Genomic DNA, 19,926 nt, shown 5'->3' with positions numbered 1-19,926 from the left:
TTACTGGGGCAGGTTCATGCCGTGGACCGCCGATTCTGGGCCCGGGAAACAAGCACAGACTGGTGGGACCGCATCGTGTTGCAGGTCTGGGACGATGCCCAGTGGCTGCGAAACTTTCGCATGCGTAAGGGCACTTTCATGGAACTTTGTGACTTGCTTTCCCCTGCCCTGAAGCGCCAGAATACCAGGATGAGAGCAGCCCTCACAGTGGAGAAGCGAGTGGCGATAGCCCTGTGGAAGCTTGCAACGCCAGACAGCTACCGGTCAGTCGGGAATCAATTTGGAGTGGGCAAATCTACTGTGGGGGCTGCTGTGATCCAAGTTGCCAGGGCAATGAGAGACCTGGTGATATCAAGGGTAGTGACTCTGGGAAACGTGCAGACCATAGTGGATGGCTTTGCTGCAATGGGATTCCCAAACTGTGGTGGGGCGATAGACGGAACCCATATCCCTATCTTGGCACCGGCGCACCAAGCCACCGACTACATAAACCGCAAGGGGTACTTTTCAATGCTGCTGCAAGCCCTGGTGGATCACAAGGGACGTTTCACCGACATCAACGTGGGCTGGCCGGGAAGGGTACATGATGCTCGCGTCTTCAGGCAGTCTCTTCTGTTTCGAAAGCTGGAGGAAGGGACTTTCTTCCCGGACCAGAAAATAACCATTGGGGATGTTGAAATGCCTATCGTTATCCTTGGGGACCCAGCCTACCCCTTAATGCCATGGCTCATGAAGCCGTACACAGGCAGCCTGGACAGTAGTCAGGACCTGTTCAACTACAGGCTGAGCAAGTGCCGAATGGTGGTGGAATGTGCATTTGGGCGTTTAAAAGCGCGCTGGCGCAGCTTACTGACTCGCTCAGACCTTAGCGAAAAGAATATCCCCATTGTTATTGCTGCTTGCTGTGCGCTCCACAATATCTGTGAAAGTAAGGGGGAGACATTTATGGCGGGGTGGGAGGTTGAGGCAAATCGCCTGGCCGCTGATTACGCGCAGCCAGACACCAGGGCGGTTAGAGGAGCACAGCAGGGCGCGGTGCGCATCAGAGAAGCGTTGAAAACCAGTTTTGTGAATGGCCAGGCTACGGAGTGAAACTTCTGTTTGTTTCTCCTTGGTGAACCCTCTGCCCCTCCCCCCCCACCCGGTTAACTCTACTTCCCTGCAAACCAACCACCCCACCCTCCCCTACTACCCTCCCCCCTTCGAGCACCACTTGCAGAGGCAATAAAGTCATTGTTACTTCACATTCATGCATTCTTTATTAATTCATCACACAACTAGGGAGATAATTGCAAAGGTAGCCCGGGATGGGTGGGGGAGGAGGGAAGGAAAAGGACACACTGCACTTTAAAACTTTAACACTTATTGCTCGGGAAATCATCTGGGGTGGAGTGACTGGGTGGCCGGAGGCCCCCCAACCGTCTTCTTGGGCATCTGGTTGAGGAGGCAATGGGACTTGGGGAGGAGGGCTGTTGGTTACACAGGGGCTGTAGCTGCGGTCTGTGCTCCTGTTGCCTTTCCTGCAGCTCAACCATACGCTGGAGCATATCAGTTTGATGCTCCAGAAGCCGGAGCATCGACTCTTGCCTTCTGTGGGCAAGCTGACGCCATCTCTCATCTTCAGCCCGCAACTTGCTCTGTTCCTCCCGCGATTCAGCCCGCCACCTCTCCTCCTCAGCCCGCGATTCAGCCCGCCACCTCTCCTCTCGTTCATATTGGGCTTTTCGATAATCAGTCATTGACTGCCTCCACGCATTCTGCTGGGCTCTGTCAGCGTGGGAGGCAGTCTGTAGTTCTGTAAACATTTCATCACGTGTCCTTCGCTTACGTTTTCGAATATTCACTAGCCTCTGTGAAGGAGTAAGATTTGCAGCTGGTCGATGAGAAGGGAGAGGTGGTTAAAAAAGATACATTTTAGAGAACAATGGGTACACTCTTTCACGTTACATTTTGCTGTTCACATTACATAGCACATGTGCTTTCGTTACAAGGTCGCATTTTTCCTCTTATATTGAGGGCCTGCCGGTTTGGTGTGAGAGATCACTCACGCAGTGCCAGGCCACAGATTTCAGCTTGCAGGCAGCCATGGTAAGACACAGTCTTTTGGCTTTTTAACCTTCTTAACATGTGGGGATGGTTTCAAAGAGTACTGCTCTCATTAACCATACCAAGCACCCGTTGGGTTGGCCATTTAAAATGGGTTTGCAATGTAAAAGGAGGAGCTGCGGTTTCAGGGTTAACGTGCAGCACAAACCCAACTAATAACCCTCCCCCACACACCCAATTCTCTGGGATGATCACTTCACCCCTCCCCCCCACCGCGTGGCTAACAGCGGGGAATATTTCTGTTCAGCAGAGCAGGAAGGGGCACCTCTGAATGTCCCCTTAATAAAATTGCCCCATTTCAACCAGGTGACCGTGAATGATATCACTCTCCTGAGGATAACAAAGAGCGATAAGGAATGGATGTTGTCTGCATGCCAGCAAACACCAGGACCATACGCTGCCATGCTTTGTTATGCAATGATTCCAGAGTACGTGCTACTGGCCTGGCGTGGTAAAGTGTCCTACCATGGCGGACGGGATAAGGCAGCCCTCCCCAGAAACCTTTTGCAAAGGCTTTGGGAGTACATGAAGGAGAGCTTTCTGGAGATGTCCCTGGAGGATTTCCGCTCCATCCCCATACACGTTAACAGACTTTTCCAGTAGCTGTACTGGCCGCGATTGCCAGTGCAAATTAATCATTAATCATTAAACACGCTTGCTTTTAAACCATGTGTAATATTTAGAAAGGTACACTCACCAGAGGTCCCCTGTGTGCCCACAGGGTCTTGGGTGAGTTCGGGGGTTACTGGTTCCAGGTCCAGGGTGATAAACATATCCTGTTGGGGAAACTGGTTTCTCCGCTTCCTTGGTGCTGTGAGCTATTTACATTATCTTCATCCTCATCTTCCTCGTACCCAGAACCCGCTTCCCTGTGTGTTTCTCCAGTGAGGGACTCATAGCACACGGTTGGGGTAGTGGTGGCTGCACCCCCTAGAATGGCATGCAGCTCCGCGTAGAAGCGGCATGTTTGCGGCTCAGCCCCGGACCTTCCATTTGCTTCTCTGGCTTTGTGGTAGGCTTGCCTTAGCTCCTTAATTTTCACGCGGCATTGCTGTGCGTCCCTGTTATGGCCTCTGTCCTTCATGGCCTTGGAGACCTTTTCTAATACTTTGCCATTTCGTTTACTGCTTCGAAGTTCGGCCAGCACTGATTCATCTCCCCATATGGCGAGCAGATCCCGTACCTCCCGTTCTGTCCATGCTGGAGCTCTTTTGCGATCCTGGGACTCCATCACGGTTACCTGTGCTGATGAGCTCTGCGTCATCACCTGTGCTGATCAGCTCGCCACTCTGGCCAAACAGGAAATGAAATTCAAAAGTTCCTGGGGCTTTTCCTGTCTACCTGGCCAGTGCATCTGAGTTGAGAGTGCTGTCCAGAGCGGTCACAATGAAGAACTGTGGGATAGCTCCCGGAGGCCAATAACGTCGAATTCCGTCCACACTACCCCAATTCCGACCCCCTAAGGCCGATTTTATTGCTAATCCCCTCGTCGGAGGTGGATTAAAGAAACCGGTTTAAAGGGCCCTTTAAGTCGAAAGAAAGGGCTTCATCGTGTGAAAGTGTCCAGGCTTAATTCGATTTAACGCTGCTAAAGTTGACCTAAACTCGTAGTGTAGACCAGGCCTCCGACTCCGAGGGGGCTTCCTGGACTCTGGACCTGAGCAGCTGGGGCTTGGGTCGGTGTCGGACTCATGACACCCTGCCCTCCGCTCGCAGTCACCACTCCTGCCCCAGGCTTGGCAAGGGGCAGCCCCATCCCCCACCCAGTGGCGTAGCCAGGGTCTAAGTGTAGGGGGAGCAAACAGAAAAAAGGCGCTCCCCCTTGACTCCTCCTCTGGCCATGCCCCCCTTTGGCTCCTCCCATTTCCCCCCCAGATTAACCCCGGGGCCTGTCTCAGGACTCCTGCGGGCTTCCCGGGGGTGCAGATACCCCCGTCCCCCCGCGGTCACAGGAGAGTTTCTCCTGCCCAGCCCGCTCGGCAGGTGTCCCCTGCCAGGCTGCGCCGCCCGGCCCCACCCGCGGGGTCCCGTCCCCCCTGCCTGGGGCTCCAGGCTCCTGCGCCGCGCCAGGGCCCCCCGTCCAGACAGCGTGGCCTGCACCCCTGCCCTGCGGGCCCGGCCCCGGGGAGCCCCTCACCCGGAGGGGACCCCCCAGTGCAAGGCACCGGATCCCCGCCGCTTACGTTCTGTCCTGCGCCGCCGCCTGTCCCCGGCCGATCCCGGTCCCGCGCCGCGGGCGTATCCCGGCCCCGGCTCCGGGCGGGGAGCGCTTGGCCTCCGAGCCCAGAGCCGCCGCAGGAGGTGGCTGCGCCTGCGGCGATGTTGGGGCCACGTGGGGCGCGATGGCTGAGTAGCCAGCCCTCTCTCTCCTCCGGCCGCGCCTGCCGCTCCCCCCCTCGCTCCTCCGGCCGCGCCTGCTGCCCCCCCCCCCATCGCTCCTCCAGCCGTGCTGCCCCCAGCGCTGGCCCGGCCGTCCTGTGCCACTGCCTGTCCCCAGCCGATCCTGGCCCCGTACCGCGGGCCGATCCCGGCTCCGGTTCCGGGCGGGGAGCGGTTGGCCGCCGAGCCCTGAGCCGCCGCAGGAGGTGGCTGCGCCTGCAGCGATGTTGGGGTCGCGTGGGGCGCGATGGCTGAGGAGCCAGCCCCCTCTCTCCTCTGGCCGCGCCTGCCGTCCCCCCCATGGCTCCTCCGGCAGTGCTGCCACCGGCCCAGCAGGCGCCGCTTTTGGGAAAGGGGTGAGGGGAAGCGGCTGCTTCCCCTGCACCCTGCTAGCTACGCTACTGCCCCCACCCTGTGAGGCTACGGTGAGGGGCAGCGGCAGGGGAGGAGGCGCACACATGACGGAAACCCCCCACCTCCGGAACCCACCACAAGGGAGGTGAGGCGGCTTCCTGGACCTGAGCAGCTGGGGCTTTGGTGAGTGTCGTGACACCCTGTCCCCTCTCCCCCCGCAGTCACCACTCCTTCCCCAGGCTGGGCAAGGGGCAGCCCCATCCCCCACTGAACAACAATGAAAAGTGTTTGCTGCCTCCTGAAGAACATTGCAAAAGAAGAGGCTACATTTTGTTTTAGTTTTAGAAAGTATTTGCTTTTGAGGATCAGAGGGGTAGCCGTGTTAGTCCGGATCTGTAAAAAGCAACAGAGAGTCCTGTGGCACCTTTAAGACTAACAGATGTATTGGAGCATAAGCTTTCGTGGGTGAATGCCCACTTCGTCAGACGCATGTCTCAGTACATTGCACTTATAATGTAATCTCACAAAAAGAAACACATAAGCCAGATCTACACTGTGCCAGCAATGCCCCTCTGCCATGTACATTGGCCAAACCATACAGTCTCTACGCAAAAGAATAAATGGACACAAATCTGACATCAGGAATCATAACATTCAAAGACCAGTGGGTGAACACTTCAACCTCTCTAATCACTCAGTGACAGACTTGAAGGTGACAATCTTGCAACAAAAAAACTTCAAAACCAGACTCCAGAGAGAGACTGCTGAACTCGAATTAATATGCAAATTAGATACAATTAACTTAGGTTTAAACAGAGACTGGGAATGGTTGGGTCATTACACTAATTGAATTTTTTTCCCCATGTTAAGTTCTCCTCACACCTTCTATGGGTCATCTCGATTATCACTTCAAAGGGTTTTTTTCCTCTGCTGCTGATAGCTCATCTCAATTGATTGGCCTCTTACAGTTGGTATGCGTACTTCCACCTTTTCATGTTCTCTGTATGTATAAATATCTTCTGTCTGTGTGTTCCATTCTATGCATCCGAAGAAGTGGGCTGTAGCCCAGGAAAGCTTATGCTGAAATAAATGTGTTAGTCTCTAAGGCCTGGTCCACACTAACCCCCCACTTCGGACTAAGGTACGCAAATTCAGCTACGTTAATAACGTAGCTGAATTCGAAGTACCTTAGTCCGAACTTACCGCGGGTCCAGACGCTGCAGGCAGGCTCCCCCGTCAATGCCGCGTACTCCTCTCGCCGAGCTGGAGTACCGGCGTCGACGGCAAGCACTTCCGGGATCGATCCGGGATCGATTTATCGTTTCTAGACAAGACGCGATAAATCGATCCCAGAAGATCGATCGCTTACATCCGGACCAGGAAGTAAGTATAGACGTACCCAAAGGTGCCACAAGTACTCCTGTTCTTTTTGCGGATACAGACTAACATGGCTGCTACTTTGAAATCTACTAGACTGGGCAGTTTTAGATACAGTACCAGGCACGTAGGAGGATTTCCACTTCTGAGCCATGGAAGCAGAAATTGACTTTTCTTTTCCAGATTTGAACACCCTCAAAATTCAGGAGTGCTCAAGCTCAATTTGGGCAGCTGTTACTTCATTTCTCCCAAATCAAATATACTGATCCACTGTAACTTGCTGTAGAAAAAGTAGAATAAATTGAGCAAGAAATGCTTCCCAGTGGTTATTAGGACTGGAATTGCTATTTTCAACAGGCATTGCTTTTTTTTTTAGTTTTAGTTTTAGTTTTATTTGTTTAAAAGGAAGACCTTGATATTGCATTGGCAAATTCCCCATAGAAACAAAGAATGGAACAAAAGAATATTAAAGGCACCTCAACTTTTCCTCATTTATGTAGGGCAGTCTTATAATATGCATCTAGATATCCTCCAATCACACAAGCTGAAAATTGTTCCACTTTACTGCAGCTCTGTAACCATATGGGAACCAATCTTGTCTGTGTTCTGTGCACATCCAAAATTCCTGCTGAATGACCCGCCCTGGGAGTGAGTTACCAGTGACCCAGGGCTGGGGCGGCAGGAGGGTGCAGTTGGGGGAGAGCCCAGGGCTGGGGTGGGAGGCAGCCAAAATTTTTTTTGCTTGGGACAGCAAAAAACCTAGAGCCGGCCCTGGTCAGCATGCTGTCTTGTAAGTTCAGACAGTGGCAGCAAGCAACCAGTCCTGTGGCGGGGGAGGGGGAAACCCAGACATCATCCCCCGCCTCCCTCCCCAGCTCTCTGCACCACAATTGATTGCTTTCTGTGCTGTAATGTGTTTACACTGCCAATACAGTGCTGGAGTCTCTGCGCTTTAAGGCTGACGACTCTCATCGAGGTGGTTTTTTTGCAACGCTGCAACTGAGGAGTTTCTGCGCACACAGTGGCTTGGCAGTGTCTACACCTCGGGAGTTACACCGCAGAAAGCTGCTTTACTGCGCAGAAACTTGCCAGTGTAAACAAGGCCTATAAAAAGTGAAATAAGGACAACCCGGGGAATTACAGACCAGTCAGCCTAACTTCTGTACCCGGAAAGATAATGGAGCAAATAATTAAGCTATCAATTTGCAAACATCTAGAAGATAATAAAGTGATAAGAAACAGTCAGCATGAATTTGTCAAGAACAAATTGTGTCAAATCAACTTGATAGCTTTCTTTGATAGGGTAACAAGCCTTGTGGATGGGGGGAAGTGGTAGACGTGGTATATCTTGACTCATAAACAAACTAGGAAAATGCAACCTACATGGAGCTACTATAAGGTGAGTGCAAAACTGGTTGGCCAATGTACATGGCAGAGGGGCATTGCTGGCACATGATGGCATATATCACATTGGTAGATGTGCAGTTGAACGAGCCTCTGATGGCGTGGCTGATGTGATTAGGTCCTATGATGGTGTCCCTTGAATAGATATGTGGACAGAGATGGCAACAGGCGTTGTTGCAAGGATAGGTTCCTGGGTTAGTGTTTTTGTTGTGTGGTGTGTGGTTGCTGGTGAGTATTTGCTTCAGGTTGGGGGGCTGTCTATAAGCGAGGACTGGTCTGTCTCCCAAGATATGTAAGAGTGAGGGATCGTCCTTCAGGATAGGCTGTAGATCCTTGATGATGCGCTGGAGAGATTTTAGTTGGGGGCTGTAGGTGACGGCTAGTGGCGTTCTGTTACTTTCTTTGTTGGGCCTGTCCTGTAGTAGGTGACTTCTGGGTACCCTTCTGGCTCTGTCAATCTGTTTCTTCACTTCACCAGGTGGGTATTGTAGTTTTAAGAATGCTTGATAGAGATCCTGTAGGTGTTTGTCTTTGTCTGAGGGATTGGAGCAAATGTAGTTGTATCTTAGAGCTTGGCTGTAGACAATGGATCGTGTGATGTGGTCTGGATGAAAGATGGAGGCATGTAGGTAAGTATAGCGGTCAGTAGGTTTCCGGTATAGGGTGGTGTTTATGTGACCATCGCTTATTTGCACTGTAGTGTCTAGGAAGTGGATCTCTTGTGTGGACTGATCAAGGCTGAGGTTGATGGTGGGGTGGAAATTTTTGAAATCCTGGTGGAATTCCTCAAGGGCCTCCTTCCCATGGGTCCACATGATGAGGATGTCATCAAACTAGATGTCAGTAAACAAGTAAACAACTCTCCCCCTTTTCTCCCCCTAGAGACGCTGCGATCTGAACTGGAGAGCAAGAAAGGTCAGTGTCTGGGGCCAATGGGGTGGGTTAAGGGTTATATGAGAATGTTTCCCAAAAATGTGGCAGGTCAGTAAACTAGAGAGTGCCGGGCAGGGGAGACATTTGGAATGAAGCCAAAGGAAGGCTGGGACTCAATGTAAAGATCGTCACAGCTGGGGATTCCCTCCCTCACCCCTGGGGACCCGGCTGTGCCTGGAGGGCCCATGGGCAATGCTGGCTCAGGCTGCGGATACGGAGCTGCGTGGGCTGCAGGGCCTCCAGCAGCGACACTACAGAGCAATGGGGAGCGGGGATGGGTGAGAAATCAGCAAACCCCATGGGTGAAAGTAGGCTGGTACGGGCTGGTACGGCGTACCGGGAAGAAGTGGCCACTGGTACCGGCCCGTATGCAGCCAACGTTAAAGTGCTGTCGCGGCAGTGCTTTAACATTGCTGCCCCTTTTGTCCCCCCCATTGGCGGTCCTGCCGGACCCTACCGGCAGGGCTGCCGACAGGGGGGAATGGGGGTAAAAGGGGCAACTGCCCCAGGGCCTGGTGATTTAAAAGGGCCTGGGGCTCCCGGCTGCTGCCGCCGCTACTGTGGCCAGAGCCCTAGGCCCTTTTAAATCACCGCCGGAGCCCCGTGTGGTGCGGGCCAGGGAGCGCGTATGGGATGGCGGGGAGAGGCTGAGCCCCCAGCCCCGCCCCTTCCACCCGAGGCCCTGCCCCTTCCGGGGGACCCGAGATGGGCCCCCATACCAGTAAGTCTTCTATGTTACTTTCACCCCTGGCAGAGCCCCTCCCTTCAGCAGGCGTTGGGGGGGAAGGTATTTGCACAGAGATGATTCCAATGGGGAGGGAGGGGAGAGGGAGAGTAAATGTGTGAGCTGGAGAAAGTGCAAAACTCACGTGGGATGGAACAATTACAAATAACGTGCTGGTGTTTGAACGGGTGATGGGGAATGTCTTCGTATCAGCACCAGAGCCCAAGCAGTGAGCTCAGGGCTGCTCGCGCTGACACAGACGGGCTCTGAAGGGGAAGGGGCCAATTGTCCTAAAACCCCTTGGAAATTACAGACACAGCACCCTGAGCCCAGGCCTGAGTCACCCTAGCCCGGCCAGGCCAGAGTCATTGCTGGGGACTGAGACTTGTCCAGTATTTAACAGACTCCCTCACATGGGATCCCCCCTTCCACAGCCATGTAAAAAGGGAAGGGGTGGGATTTCACCCTCAGTGACCATGTGCTCTGTGTGTGTGTGTGTGTTCTGGTATCCAGGACCAGGAGGCATTTCATACTTGAGGGAATGGAGGGAGAATGTATCTCCTCTCTCCCCTCCCCGTTTTAGCAGGCACAGAGGTCAAACTGTATTTGGATAGAGGAGGGAGGGGCCTGTATTCACTGTTCCTCACCCCGGCAACCTTTGATGACAGGTAGCTGCCCCACTGCCCTCTGCCATTGCCCCACTGCCGCACTCCCTAGTACCTGTCCTTATCCAGCTGTGAGGGAGAAGCACACAAGCTGGATGTTTCTGTTAAAATGATCAGCAGTGAGATAACTGCAAATGGTGACAATTAAATTGTCATGGATCAGGCTTTAGTGTCAGCCTCCCAACCCCACTGTGCTGAGTGTGAGCAGCAAACAGCGCTGCCTGCAGACTCAGGCAGATCTCACTGGGCTGGAGCACTGCTTACACCCAGGTCACTTGATCAATGTCACCTTTATACCCAGAAAGGCTGGACACATTTTAATATATGGAGGATGAGATTTTTCACCCCCCTCTCAACCGTGTTATGTTCAGTAAAAGGACCAGAGCAGCGTAACAGGGCTCCTGAAAACCTGGATCCAGCTGGGGGCAGATTCCTCCACTGCAGGCAGGGCATAAAACAGCTGCAGGCTGCCCTTTGAGGACCCCCTCACAAGCCCTATTGTAGGGGACATATGTGAGATGGGACTGGGAACAAGAGGGGTGCGTCAGGGCGGGACCACAGTGCAAGGGCTGGGCCTTAAGGAAAATGGTGCCCTGGGTGGACTTGTATTTTGGTGCCCCTGGCCCCCGTGGGCACACTGCTCCCCCCATTTCCCTGTTCCCTGTGGGTGCCCCCCAGTGATCCTGGCCCCCACGGGCTCCCCCTTCACTCCAACCCCTGCACTGTGCCCCCTCCACTCCAACCCCAGCCCCCCATGTCCCTAATCCCTTCACTCCACACCTCCTGCGCTCCTAACCCCTGCCTCCGTCCTGTGTCCCTAACCCCTGCACCCTCTTCCTGCGCGCATGTGGGAAAAGTGACCTGAATGCACGGAGCATCTGGCATTGCTGCTCCCTCCCACCCTTGAACACTGCTCCTCTGCGCACCCCTAGGGGCTGTGTGTGTGTGGGGGGGATCGAGGAGCGATGTCAGGGTTCCCTGCATCCCAGGTCACTTTCCCCGCCTGGGCTGCGTAAGGGGAGGGCAGGAGAGCAGCAGCTCCTGATGTCTCGCCTCTGCGAGTTTGCTGTGCTCCCCTGCCAGCCGGGAGCAGCTTCAGATATTACATAAACTAAGCCAGAAAAACTCACTCTTCTTATGGAATGTGTGTGTGACATGGAGCGTTATACCGGTGTAACAAGAGCGGTTTAAATTGCCACCTTACCTTGTACTGGTGTAACCTTCCCATGCAGACAAGCCCTGCATTACTGCGGGAGTTGATTTGGCATCCAGAGCACCCAAGATCAGGAGGATACGGGGCAGGGCTTAAACTTGCCTGAGCCCTCACATGCTCCTGGGCTGCAGGTTCTGAGCACAGAATCTCACCCTGAGAGTTTAGGTCCCGGAGCATAATTATGTGGCAAATCTTTAACAAGAGGGTAGCACATTTTGTTGATTACATAGGCCCAGTAGTTATCCCGGCTGGGCTCCTCCCCCTCTCCATCCCCCTTCAACTGGGTCCCTCTTCTCCCCACTCTGCCATAACCTTATCGAGGTTGGTGAAAAGCAGAAAACTGGAAAAACTAATTTCCACTAAAATCAGGCTTTTCTCATTGTCACCCAAATCAATAGAGTTCAGACCAGAGCGCAGATGAGGACGGCCTGGCTGGAATACGGGGGTGAGGAGACCAGCTGGGTGTCCGGCTGACACTGGGCAAGAAGCCCAGCTGGGGAGGGGTGACTGGAGTGGGGTGAGGGGCCTGCTGACCCTAACTCTAACCTCACCCACAGCTTAAACCCTAACCCTGAGGTCACTGCCTCACCCTGTGTCCTGAGGGATCAAATGGTGAGTTTAGTGGAAATCAGGCTTTTACAGTTCTCCGGTTTTCACCAACATCAGGAGGTTTCTGCCCACTGATGCCTAGAGCACGCCCTGAAACGCTGGAGCTGATGGGACGTGGTTTTCAAATGTTATCCCATTACAGACAGACAGAAATGCCATAGAGTTCAGTGTGGGGCCTCCCCAGTGGTGAGCTGGAACCGGTTCGCACCAGTTCGCGGGAACCGGTTGTTAAATTTGGAAGCCCTTTTAGAACCGGGACAACCGGTTCTAAAAGGGCTTTTAAATTTAACAAAAGCTCCAGCAGCTCCTTGCCCTGCCCCCTGCCTCTGCTCACCTGGCTCCGGCTCCGCCTCTGCCTCCTCCCCTGAAGGCTCCCCCTCCCGGCTTCCCACGAATCAGCTTCCCACGGGAAGCCTGGGAGGGCTGAGAAGGAAGTAGCAGCTTCCTACAGGTGAGCTGGGGTGGGGGGCACGAGGAGGGCTCCAGGCGCGGCTCTGGGCGGCCCCGGCCCTGACTCCGGCCGGGCGGTGCGGCTCCGGGCCAGCCCCCGGCCCCGGCTCTGGGTCGGCCCCCGCCTTCGGGCCGGCCAGCAGCTCTGGGCCGGCCCTCGGCTGCAGCCCCCGGCCCTGACTCCGGGCTGGCCCACGGTTCCGGGCCGGCTCCCGACTTTGGCCCGGCCAGCGGCCCCGACTCCGGGTCGGCTCCGGACCGGCCCCTGACTCCGGGCCGGCCCCCGATTTCGGACTGGCCAGCGGCTGCGGACCGGGCCCCAACTCCTATGAGTTTGCAATAATTGAAGATAAGTCTTCTACCTTGTAACACATCTCTCCTGTTATTCACTTGCAGCAGCGCATCCTGCAGAGAAAGGTCCCTTTGTTCATTGCAATGGGGAGGGGAGGGGGAATCTCAAACTTTACAACAAGTTTCGTAGACTCCCAGGGCAGGTATTCAGAGCGCTCACTATGAACTGAGAGTCAGTTTGGTTTGTGTGGTGTGGGATCTTATTGAATAGCCTCCTTTTTCTTTTATCATATGTTTACTCATTTCTCTTTGCTTTACTTTTAGAGAAACTGCAGGGTGAACTCAGTAAGTTGTCTTTTATTCCTAATATAAACCTTGCTACAAAATTGTCTCGTATTCGGAGTGTCTGTGTGCAGGGGAGGTCTCATCTCTCTGTCTCGGTTTGGTTTCAGAGTGGAGAAGAACCCTACTAAATGCAGGTAAATAAATTTGCATTTTTATTAATAGTTATCCTACAGAAATATATGTTTCTCTTATCATAAACGTTGTTAGAGATTGTTTTTTATTCAGAAAGTCTGTGTTCAGGGCAGTTCTCATCGCTCTCTATTTGCTTGATTTCAGGTTGGGAGAAACCTGCATATTGTCGGGCTAACTGTGCTGTAAACTCTGCTGAAATGTGATCTGTCAAAACCCCGCCAGCCCCTGAGCGCTCTCTGCTCCTTTGCTTTGGAAAAGTGCTGAATAATGAGAGACCATTTCCCCTCGGCTTCACCTTCCCAGTATGGTATCTGGGTTGTGCCTGATACACATTATCTCAGCTCACCTTAATAGGTGTTAAACTGCTCAAATCTCCCCTCCCAACAGCAGGGTTTTCATGCTCATACAGGTCTTTAACCTGCAATTTCCTTCTACAATACTCTGAAGGGATAAGATCTGTTCAGTGTCTCTATGGATGTGGGGTGAGGAAGGCCCTGTCTCCAGTGCAGAGGCAGATGTTTTTATAACCAGATTGTGAAACTCACTGACACAAGTAAAACAAACTGTGCCCACCAGTGGCATAGCCAGGTTCTAGGAGCAGGGGGAGCAAACACATAAAAGAAGGCACCACCCGCTGTGAAGCAGCAAAGAAAAAAAATGCACTTCCATCCTTTTTTAAAAAAAAAAAAAGGACTGGAACATGTTTCCAGTTCCACCGCTAAGTGATACTGGCAGTACCCAAATGCCATTCCAGCTCCTCAAAAACGTGCTAGAATGGTGTTCCGGAGTGTTCCGGCACAATTCAAACCCTGGTGCTGAGTGACCTCTCTCGCTGGAGCCCCCTTACCTAGCTTCTGTAACCTTGCTCTTTCCTGCCCAGTGCTTTCTCTTCCTCTATGACTCCTATTTGTTCTCCTCCTGGTACAGTTTTCCAATGCTCCTACCTTCCCTCCCCCTCCCTCCTAGAGTCAGTTAAACTGGTTTTCTAAGGATGCAGCTCACTCATTATCCCAGATGTTTACACCTGAATAGGGTCGTTAAGTCCTAAGCACCTTCTTAATGCATCTGTTGAGTGCATATGTGTTCCAGGGCCTGTCAGCAGTACTGGTTCTACTTGTAGAGAGACATTCATAACATTCATAATACTCAGCTTCACAATATCAAGCAGAATTCATAAATTGTACAGATCTAGCCCTAATCCATCACAGGAGGATACTATGGGACATAGTTGATGCACAGCACTTCCCTTTTAGCCTTTAGCCCAGTGGTTGGGCCCTCAGCTGGGAGCCCCAGGTTCAGTCATCCCCGTGTGATGTGGGGCAGGAATTGGAATGTGGGTCTCCCCAACTCAGAGGGTCTCCCCACCTCAGATAAGGGCTGGAACTGCTGGGCTCCGGGTGTCTGATGTGGGGCTCCCACAATCTCTCCTGCTGATGGCATTCCCCTGTGTCTAAACACTGCCATGGGCACTGGGCCAGAGCGTGGGAGTGAGAATGACTCTGCAGCCCAGGGGGTCAGGCCCCCACCTGGGATCCCAGTGTTGTGGAAAAAATGACCACGCGTTGTGTTTGGATCAGAATCGCCTGAGGCCTTTTTATTTTCATGCATGCATGGGGGGTACTAATGAACTAGCAATCCCCCTGATTACAGAATTTTACACAGCTTATATAGCATAAAACCACAATTATGAAATACATACTTTCTTATCAGCATTATCAGCAAACTAAAGTTTAGGCCCTAGCAAACTTTTTCCTCCACACCAGAGTCCAGCTCCCCTGCTCCAGTGACCCTGTAATTGATCCATAACCCCAGTGAGGAGAGGGGTTACGGCCCCTGGCACAGCAGTGTCTCAGGTCGTGCCTGCCAGGGTTTTCATTCAGTGATAAAGCTGCCCTGGTGCAAGCCCCTAGTGCAGACGTGCTGCGCAGCACCCGGTGGAGCTTAACTCAGATGGAGGGTTGTCCTTCCCGATTGTCCCGGACTCAAGAGCAACAGTCAAATAATTTCTCATTTACCCCGCCCCGGAATCCCCCACTGCACTGCCCCCTCCTAGTGAGCCCAGCCCAGACACACTGCCCGTGCCCTGGGGGAGGGGCTGGGCCGGGAGAGGGGAGGGGAGGGGGTTGTCTGCCTGCAAGGTGGAAGAGTCCCAGCTTCACTCCCTTGGGCAGGGCTGCCCGACCAGTGTGTGTAGGGACGGCACAGACCTGATCTTAGCGACAAACCAACCACACATGGCCCGAAAGCAACAGAGACTCCCTGGGGCCTGTCTCTTCCTCACCCCTCTCTGGCTCCTGCCCCTCCCGTACCCTTTCCTCAATCCTGTGCCCACCTGGCCCCTGCCTCTATCCTCACTTCTCCCCTTCGCACCTCCCCTTCTTCTCACCCCCTTTCTGCTCCCCTAGGCACCTCTGCCCCCGCTTTGCCTCCCTGACTCATACCCCTGCCCTCCACCCACCTCTGCCCCACTGGATTCCCCCTTTGCCCCTTGCCCTCTGGCACCTGCCCCTCATCCCCAAACAGCCTCTGCATCCTGGAGCCCACCCATCACTTCACCCCCCTTCTACCACCTGGCATCCACCTCTCCCCTTTCGCCCTCTGCTGCCCATCTTCTCCCCTGGTGCCACCCCACCCCTCACCCTCCTCTGCTATCCTGATTCCTGCCATTCTCCTCCCCTCAGCCCTGTCTGACCCCTGGCACCCGCCCCTTCCCTCACCCCCCTGTGCCCACCCCTCCTCTGACATTCTGGCTCCTGCCCCTCCTCGATTCCCTCTCCTAACACCTCCCTCTACCCAACTGCCCTGCCTCTCTCCTCGCCCCTCTCTGCCCCCTGGTGCCCACCCCTCCCATTGCCCCCCCACTCTGCCCCCTGGTGCCTGTCCCTCCCTCCTCTGGCCTCCCTGTGCCTGCCCTTCTGCTCAACCCCCTCAATTCCCCTGGCACCTGCCCTTTCCCTTACCCCCCCGCACCCACCTTGTGCCAACCCCTTCCCTCACTCCCCGTGGCCCCTGACACCTACCCCTCCCCTCACTTCTCTCCTCCCTGGTGCCTACCCCTTCTGCCCCACTGACCCCGCTTTCCTCACGCCCCTCTTCCCCAATCACCCATGACTTGCCCCACCCCCTGTCTTTCTTGTGCCCACCCCTCCATTCACCCCCACTCTCCTGGCACACACTCCTCCCCCACCCCCTTCCTTCCTTTTGTCTGCCCCTCCCTTTTCCCCCTTCGGTCTCCCGGAACCTGCCCCTTCCCCTGCCCTTCTGGTGCCCACCACTTCCCCTGCCCCTCCTCTACCCCCAATACCTGCCCCTCCTCTTTCCCCTTGTTGGTGCTGTTGCTTGCCCCATTCCATGCCACACCACTGTCCCCCTGGCACTTGCCCCTCCCCCTGCCCCATTGTTGCCTGCCCCTCTGCTCTCCCTCCTGTGCCCCCCAGCTGTCACACCTCCCTTTGTATCCCTCTATCCCCCTGGCATCCACCCCTTCCCATGCCCTCCCACCCACTGACGACCGCACCTTCCCTCACCCCCTGCCCATTTGCCCCTGGTGCCTTCCCCATCCCACGCCCCACCACTGTCCCCAACTCATTTGTCTCTTCCCCACTTTGCCATCCGGTGCTTGCCCCTTCCTTCTCCCACACTGGCCCCTATCTTTACCCTTAGCACAAGCCGCTTCCCTCATCCTCCCACGCCCTGGGGCCTGCCCCTTCCCTCGCACACACACACACACACCCGCAACCTTCCACTTAGTTCTTCCCCTTTCCCGCCCTTTGCCCTCTGCCTCCCTGACACCTGGACCTCTCATCCCGCCAATCCCTTCGTGCCAGCCCCTCTGTTCATTCCTCCTCTGCCCTCCTGAGGCCCATCTCTACCATTGCCACCATCTGACTCCATGGTGCCTGCCCTTTCCTATGCCCCCTCTCTCTGCCTGATGCAAGTCCCTTCCCTCGTCCCCCTTTTGGACTCCTGGTCTCTGCCCTTCCCCTCACCCCATCTCTACCCCACTAATGCCCATCACTCCCCTCAGCCTCTCCTAACCTCTGGGTCCCGCCTCTCCCCTCACACTCCCTCTGCCCCTCTGGTGCCCACATCTCCACATCCCTCTACCCCCCTAGGGCCTGCCCTTCTCCACCCTGCTCTCTCTGCCCCCCTGTGCTCATCTGTTCCCTTGCCCCCACTCTGCCCCCTGGTGCCCGCCCCTCTCCTCTCTCCCCTCCTTCCATCTGCCCCTCTGCTCAATCCCCCCCATCCCTCCTGGTGACTACCCCTTCCCTCCCGCCTCTGTCCTCCTGGCACCCACCCTTCATGCCCCTCTCCTCCTTGATAACTGCCCTTTCTCTCACTGCCCTGTTGCCCCCAGGGCTCCCCCCACTCTTTGCCCACCATACCCCTCTGGCACCTGACCTACCCCTCACCCCTCTTTGTCCCCTTCTCACCTGTGTCTCCCCCTGCCCCCTCCTTTTCCCCTGGTGCCAGCCCCTTCTTCTACTCCCCCTCTGCCTCCCTAGCACCTGCACCTCTGTTCACCCCTCGTGTCCCCTGGTGCAAGCACATTCCCTCTCTGTCCCCCCAGTGCCTGCCCCCTCTCCTGACCTCCCTCCTTTGGACTCCTGGTGCCCACCCCTCTCCTTGTCTCTCTCTTTCCCTTGGCACCAATCCTACCCCTCACTCGTGCTGTACAGCCCTGGTACCTGCCCCTTGTCATCCTACTTAGCCCCCCTCCAGGGCCCGCCCCTCCCATCACCCCACTCTGCCCTCGGCTCATGCTCCTCTCCTCATCCCCCGCAGCCCCCTGGTACCTGCCCCTCCTCCTCTTGCCCTCTTCCACCTACTGGTGACACTGTCCCTGCCATAGCCAGCCCCTCTGCCCCCAGGCTTCTGCCTCACTCTGTCCCCCTGGAGCCTGCCCATTTGCTCCCCCCCCCTGGTCCTGGCACCTGCCCCACTCCTCATCCCCCCCATCCCCTGGCATCTGTCCCTCCCCTTGATTCCCCCTGCCCCATTGGAGCTCCCCCCCATTCCCTCACACCCCTCTGCCCCGCGCCTTCCCTTGCTTCTATGTGCCCCCTGGGGTCTGTCCCCTTCTCCCCTGTGCCCACCTCTCCCCTCACCCCCCTGGAACCTGCTCTTCCCTTCACCCCCCTTCATCCCCCTGGTACCCCCCACTCCCCTCACCCCCCACAGTCCCCTGGGGTCTGTTCCCTCTCCTCCCCTGGAGCCCACACCTCCCCCCACCCCCTGCAGCCCCCTGGAACCTGCCCTTCCCTTCACCCCCCTCTGCCCTCCTGGTGCCTGCTCCTCTGGCCCCCCATTGCCCTTGTGCCTGCCCCTCGCCTCTGCCCCTCCCTCTATCGCCTCTGCTCCTGTTACCTCCCCCTCCCCTTTCCTCTCCGAGCATCTACTTGTCCCTTCCCCTCCCCCACCCCCACTGACCCCTTCCCACCCTCCCCCGCTCCTCCTGCCCTTTCCCCTCATTGTCTCCTCACAGGCAGACGGGCCCTGACTCCCCTCAGGCAACAACCCCCCCCCCGCAGTGATTAACGGGGGGGTGCAGGTTAATTTCCCTTTGATCCCAGTGACCAGCCCCTGTCCCCGGCCCTGACTCTGTGACTCTCTCCCCAGTGGACGTGACTCTGGATCCAGACACGGCTCATCCCAACCTCGTCCTGTCTGAGGATCGGAAACGTGTGAGACACGGAGACACACGCCAGGATCTGCCCAACAACCCTGAGAGATTTGATTATTGTGTCTCTGTCCTGGGCACTGAGAGGTTCACGGGCAGGAGGCGTTACTGGGAGGTGGAGGTGGGAGACAAGACTGAGTGGGACTTGGGGGTTTGTAGGGAATCTGTGAGCAGGAAGGGGTGGGTCACATACACACCTGAGGATGGACTCTGGGTCCTGGGGCTGTGGAATGGGGAATATGAGGCCCACACCTCCCCCTCAACCCCACTCCCCATGAGCGTCAGGCCCAGCCGGGTGGGGATTTTCCTGGACTATGAGGCGGGCGAGGTCTCATTTTACAATGTGACTGACAGGTCCCATCTCTTCACTTTCACTGCAGCCTTCTCCGGGACGCTCCGCCCTTATTTCAGTCCTGGTTACAGCACTGGGGGTACAAACGCGGCTCCCCTGATAATCTGCCCGGTCCCAGCTGAGGCCGGAGGGAATCTCTGTCCCTGACAGTGACCCCGTGGCACAGACTGTCCCCTCCCAGCCCTGCTGCTCTTCCCGCCCCCAGTGGTGGGTGCCAGTTACTGCAGCAACTGGACTCCAGTCGAAAACCGGACACCTGGGAACCCCCAGCCCTCACCTTTCCCCATCCCCTGCCCCAGGGGTAGCAGATGGGGGTGGATGGGGTCATTTACCCCTGTCAGAATTTTCTACCCCTGTGAAAGCTCAACGTAAAATATGAAAGAAAAAAGATTATTCTAATTTAGAAAATATTATTGTAACAAGGTGTAAATACAAGAACATTTTAATTTACATTTCAACGGTATTTCAAAAACAAGCATCTAAACGTATTTTTAGAACTGGAATTATTTACATTTATTTTTTGATTCTTCCCTCAAGTCTATATTGAAGTTTAACTTCTCTAAATAACGTCATTTGTATTTCAACTGTGGAATTTCAAGAAATCCAAAATATTTATCTTAACAAAATAAACCATTAAATTGTCAGAGGAGATTATTCGGTTATAATGTACATGTGTCATAAACATCACAACTACACACATGTGCAGCTGCTCTCTCTCTCTGTCTCCCCCTCTCTTTATTGTCTTGACTGGTTCTCTCTGGAAGGCAGGACACATACACCCACCTCCTGCACTACATCTTTGAAAATTAATAGGTGAAAAAATGATAGAATTAATTAAGCAATATATTTAAGTGAACTCACACAAGATTATATAATAGTCTTTGAAGTTCTGTCAGCATTAAGTCATTT

General features: G+C 54.9%; 1 protein-coding gene across 1 annotated transcript; it reads left to right on the top strand.

Annotated features, from left to right (window-relative positions):
* The first annotated feature begins 8,827 nt into the window (after positions 1 to 8,827).
* On the top strand, positions 8,828 to 19,164 carry LOC112122515 (erythroid membrane-associated protein-like). Its single transcript, XM_026662739.1, has 3 exons — positions 8,828 to 8,909; positions 12,958 to 12,984; positions 18,605 to 19,164. The coding sequence occupies exons 1-3, from the start codon at positions 8,828 to 8,830 to the stop codon at positions 19,162 to 19,164; spliced, it is 669 nt and encodes a 222-aa protein (XP_026518524.1).
* Positions 19,165 to 19,926: the final 762 nt, after the last annotated feature.

The sequence above is a fragment of the Terrapene carolina genome, unplaced genomic scaffold (assembly GCF_002925995.2).
Source record: "Terrapene carolina triunguis isolate 2854851 unplaced genomic scaffold, T_m_triunguis-2.0 Scaffold29987, whole genome shotgun sequence".
NCBI classification, from domain to species: Eukaryota; Metazoa; Chordata; order Testudines; family Emydidae; genus Terrapene; species Terrapene triunguis.
This window is presented reverse-complemented; position numbering and strand designations above follow the sequence as displayed.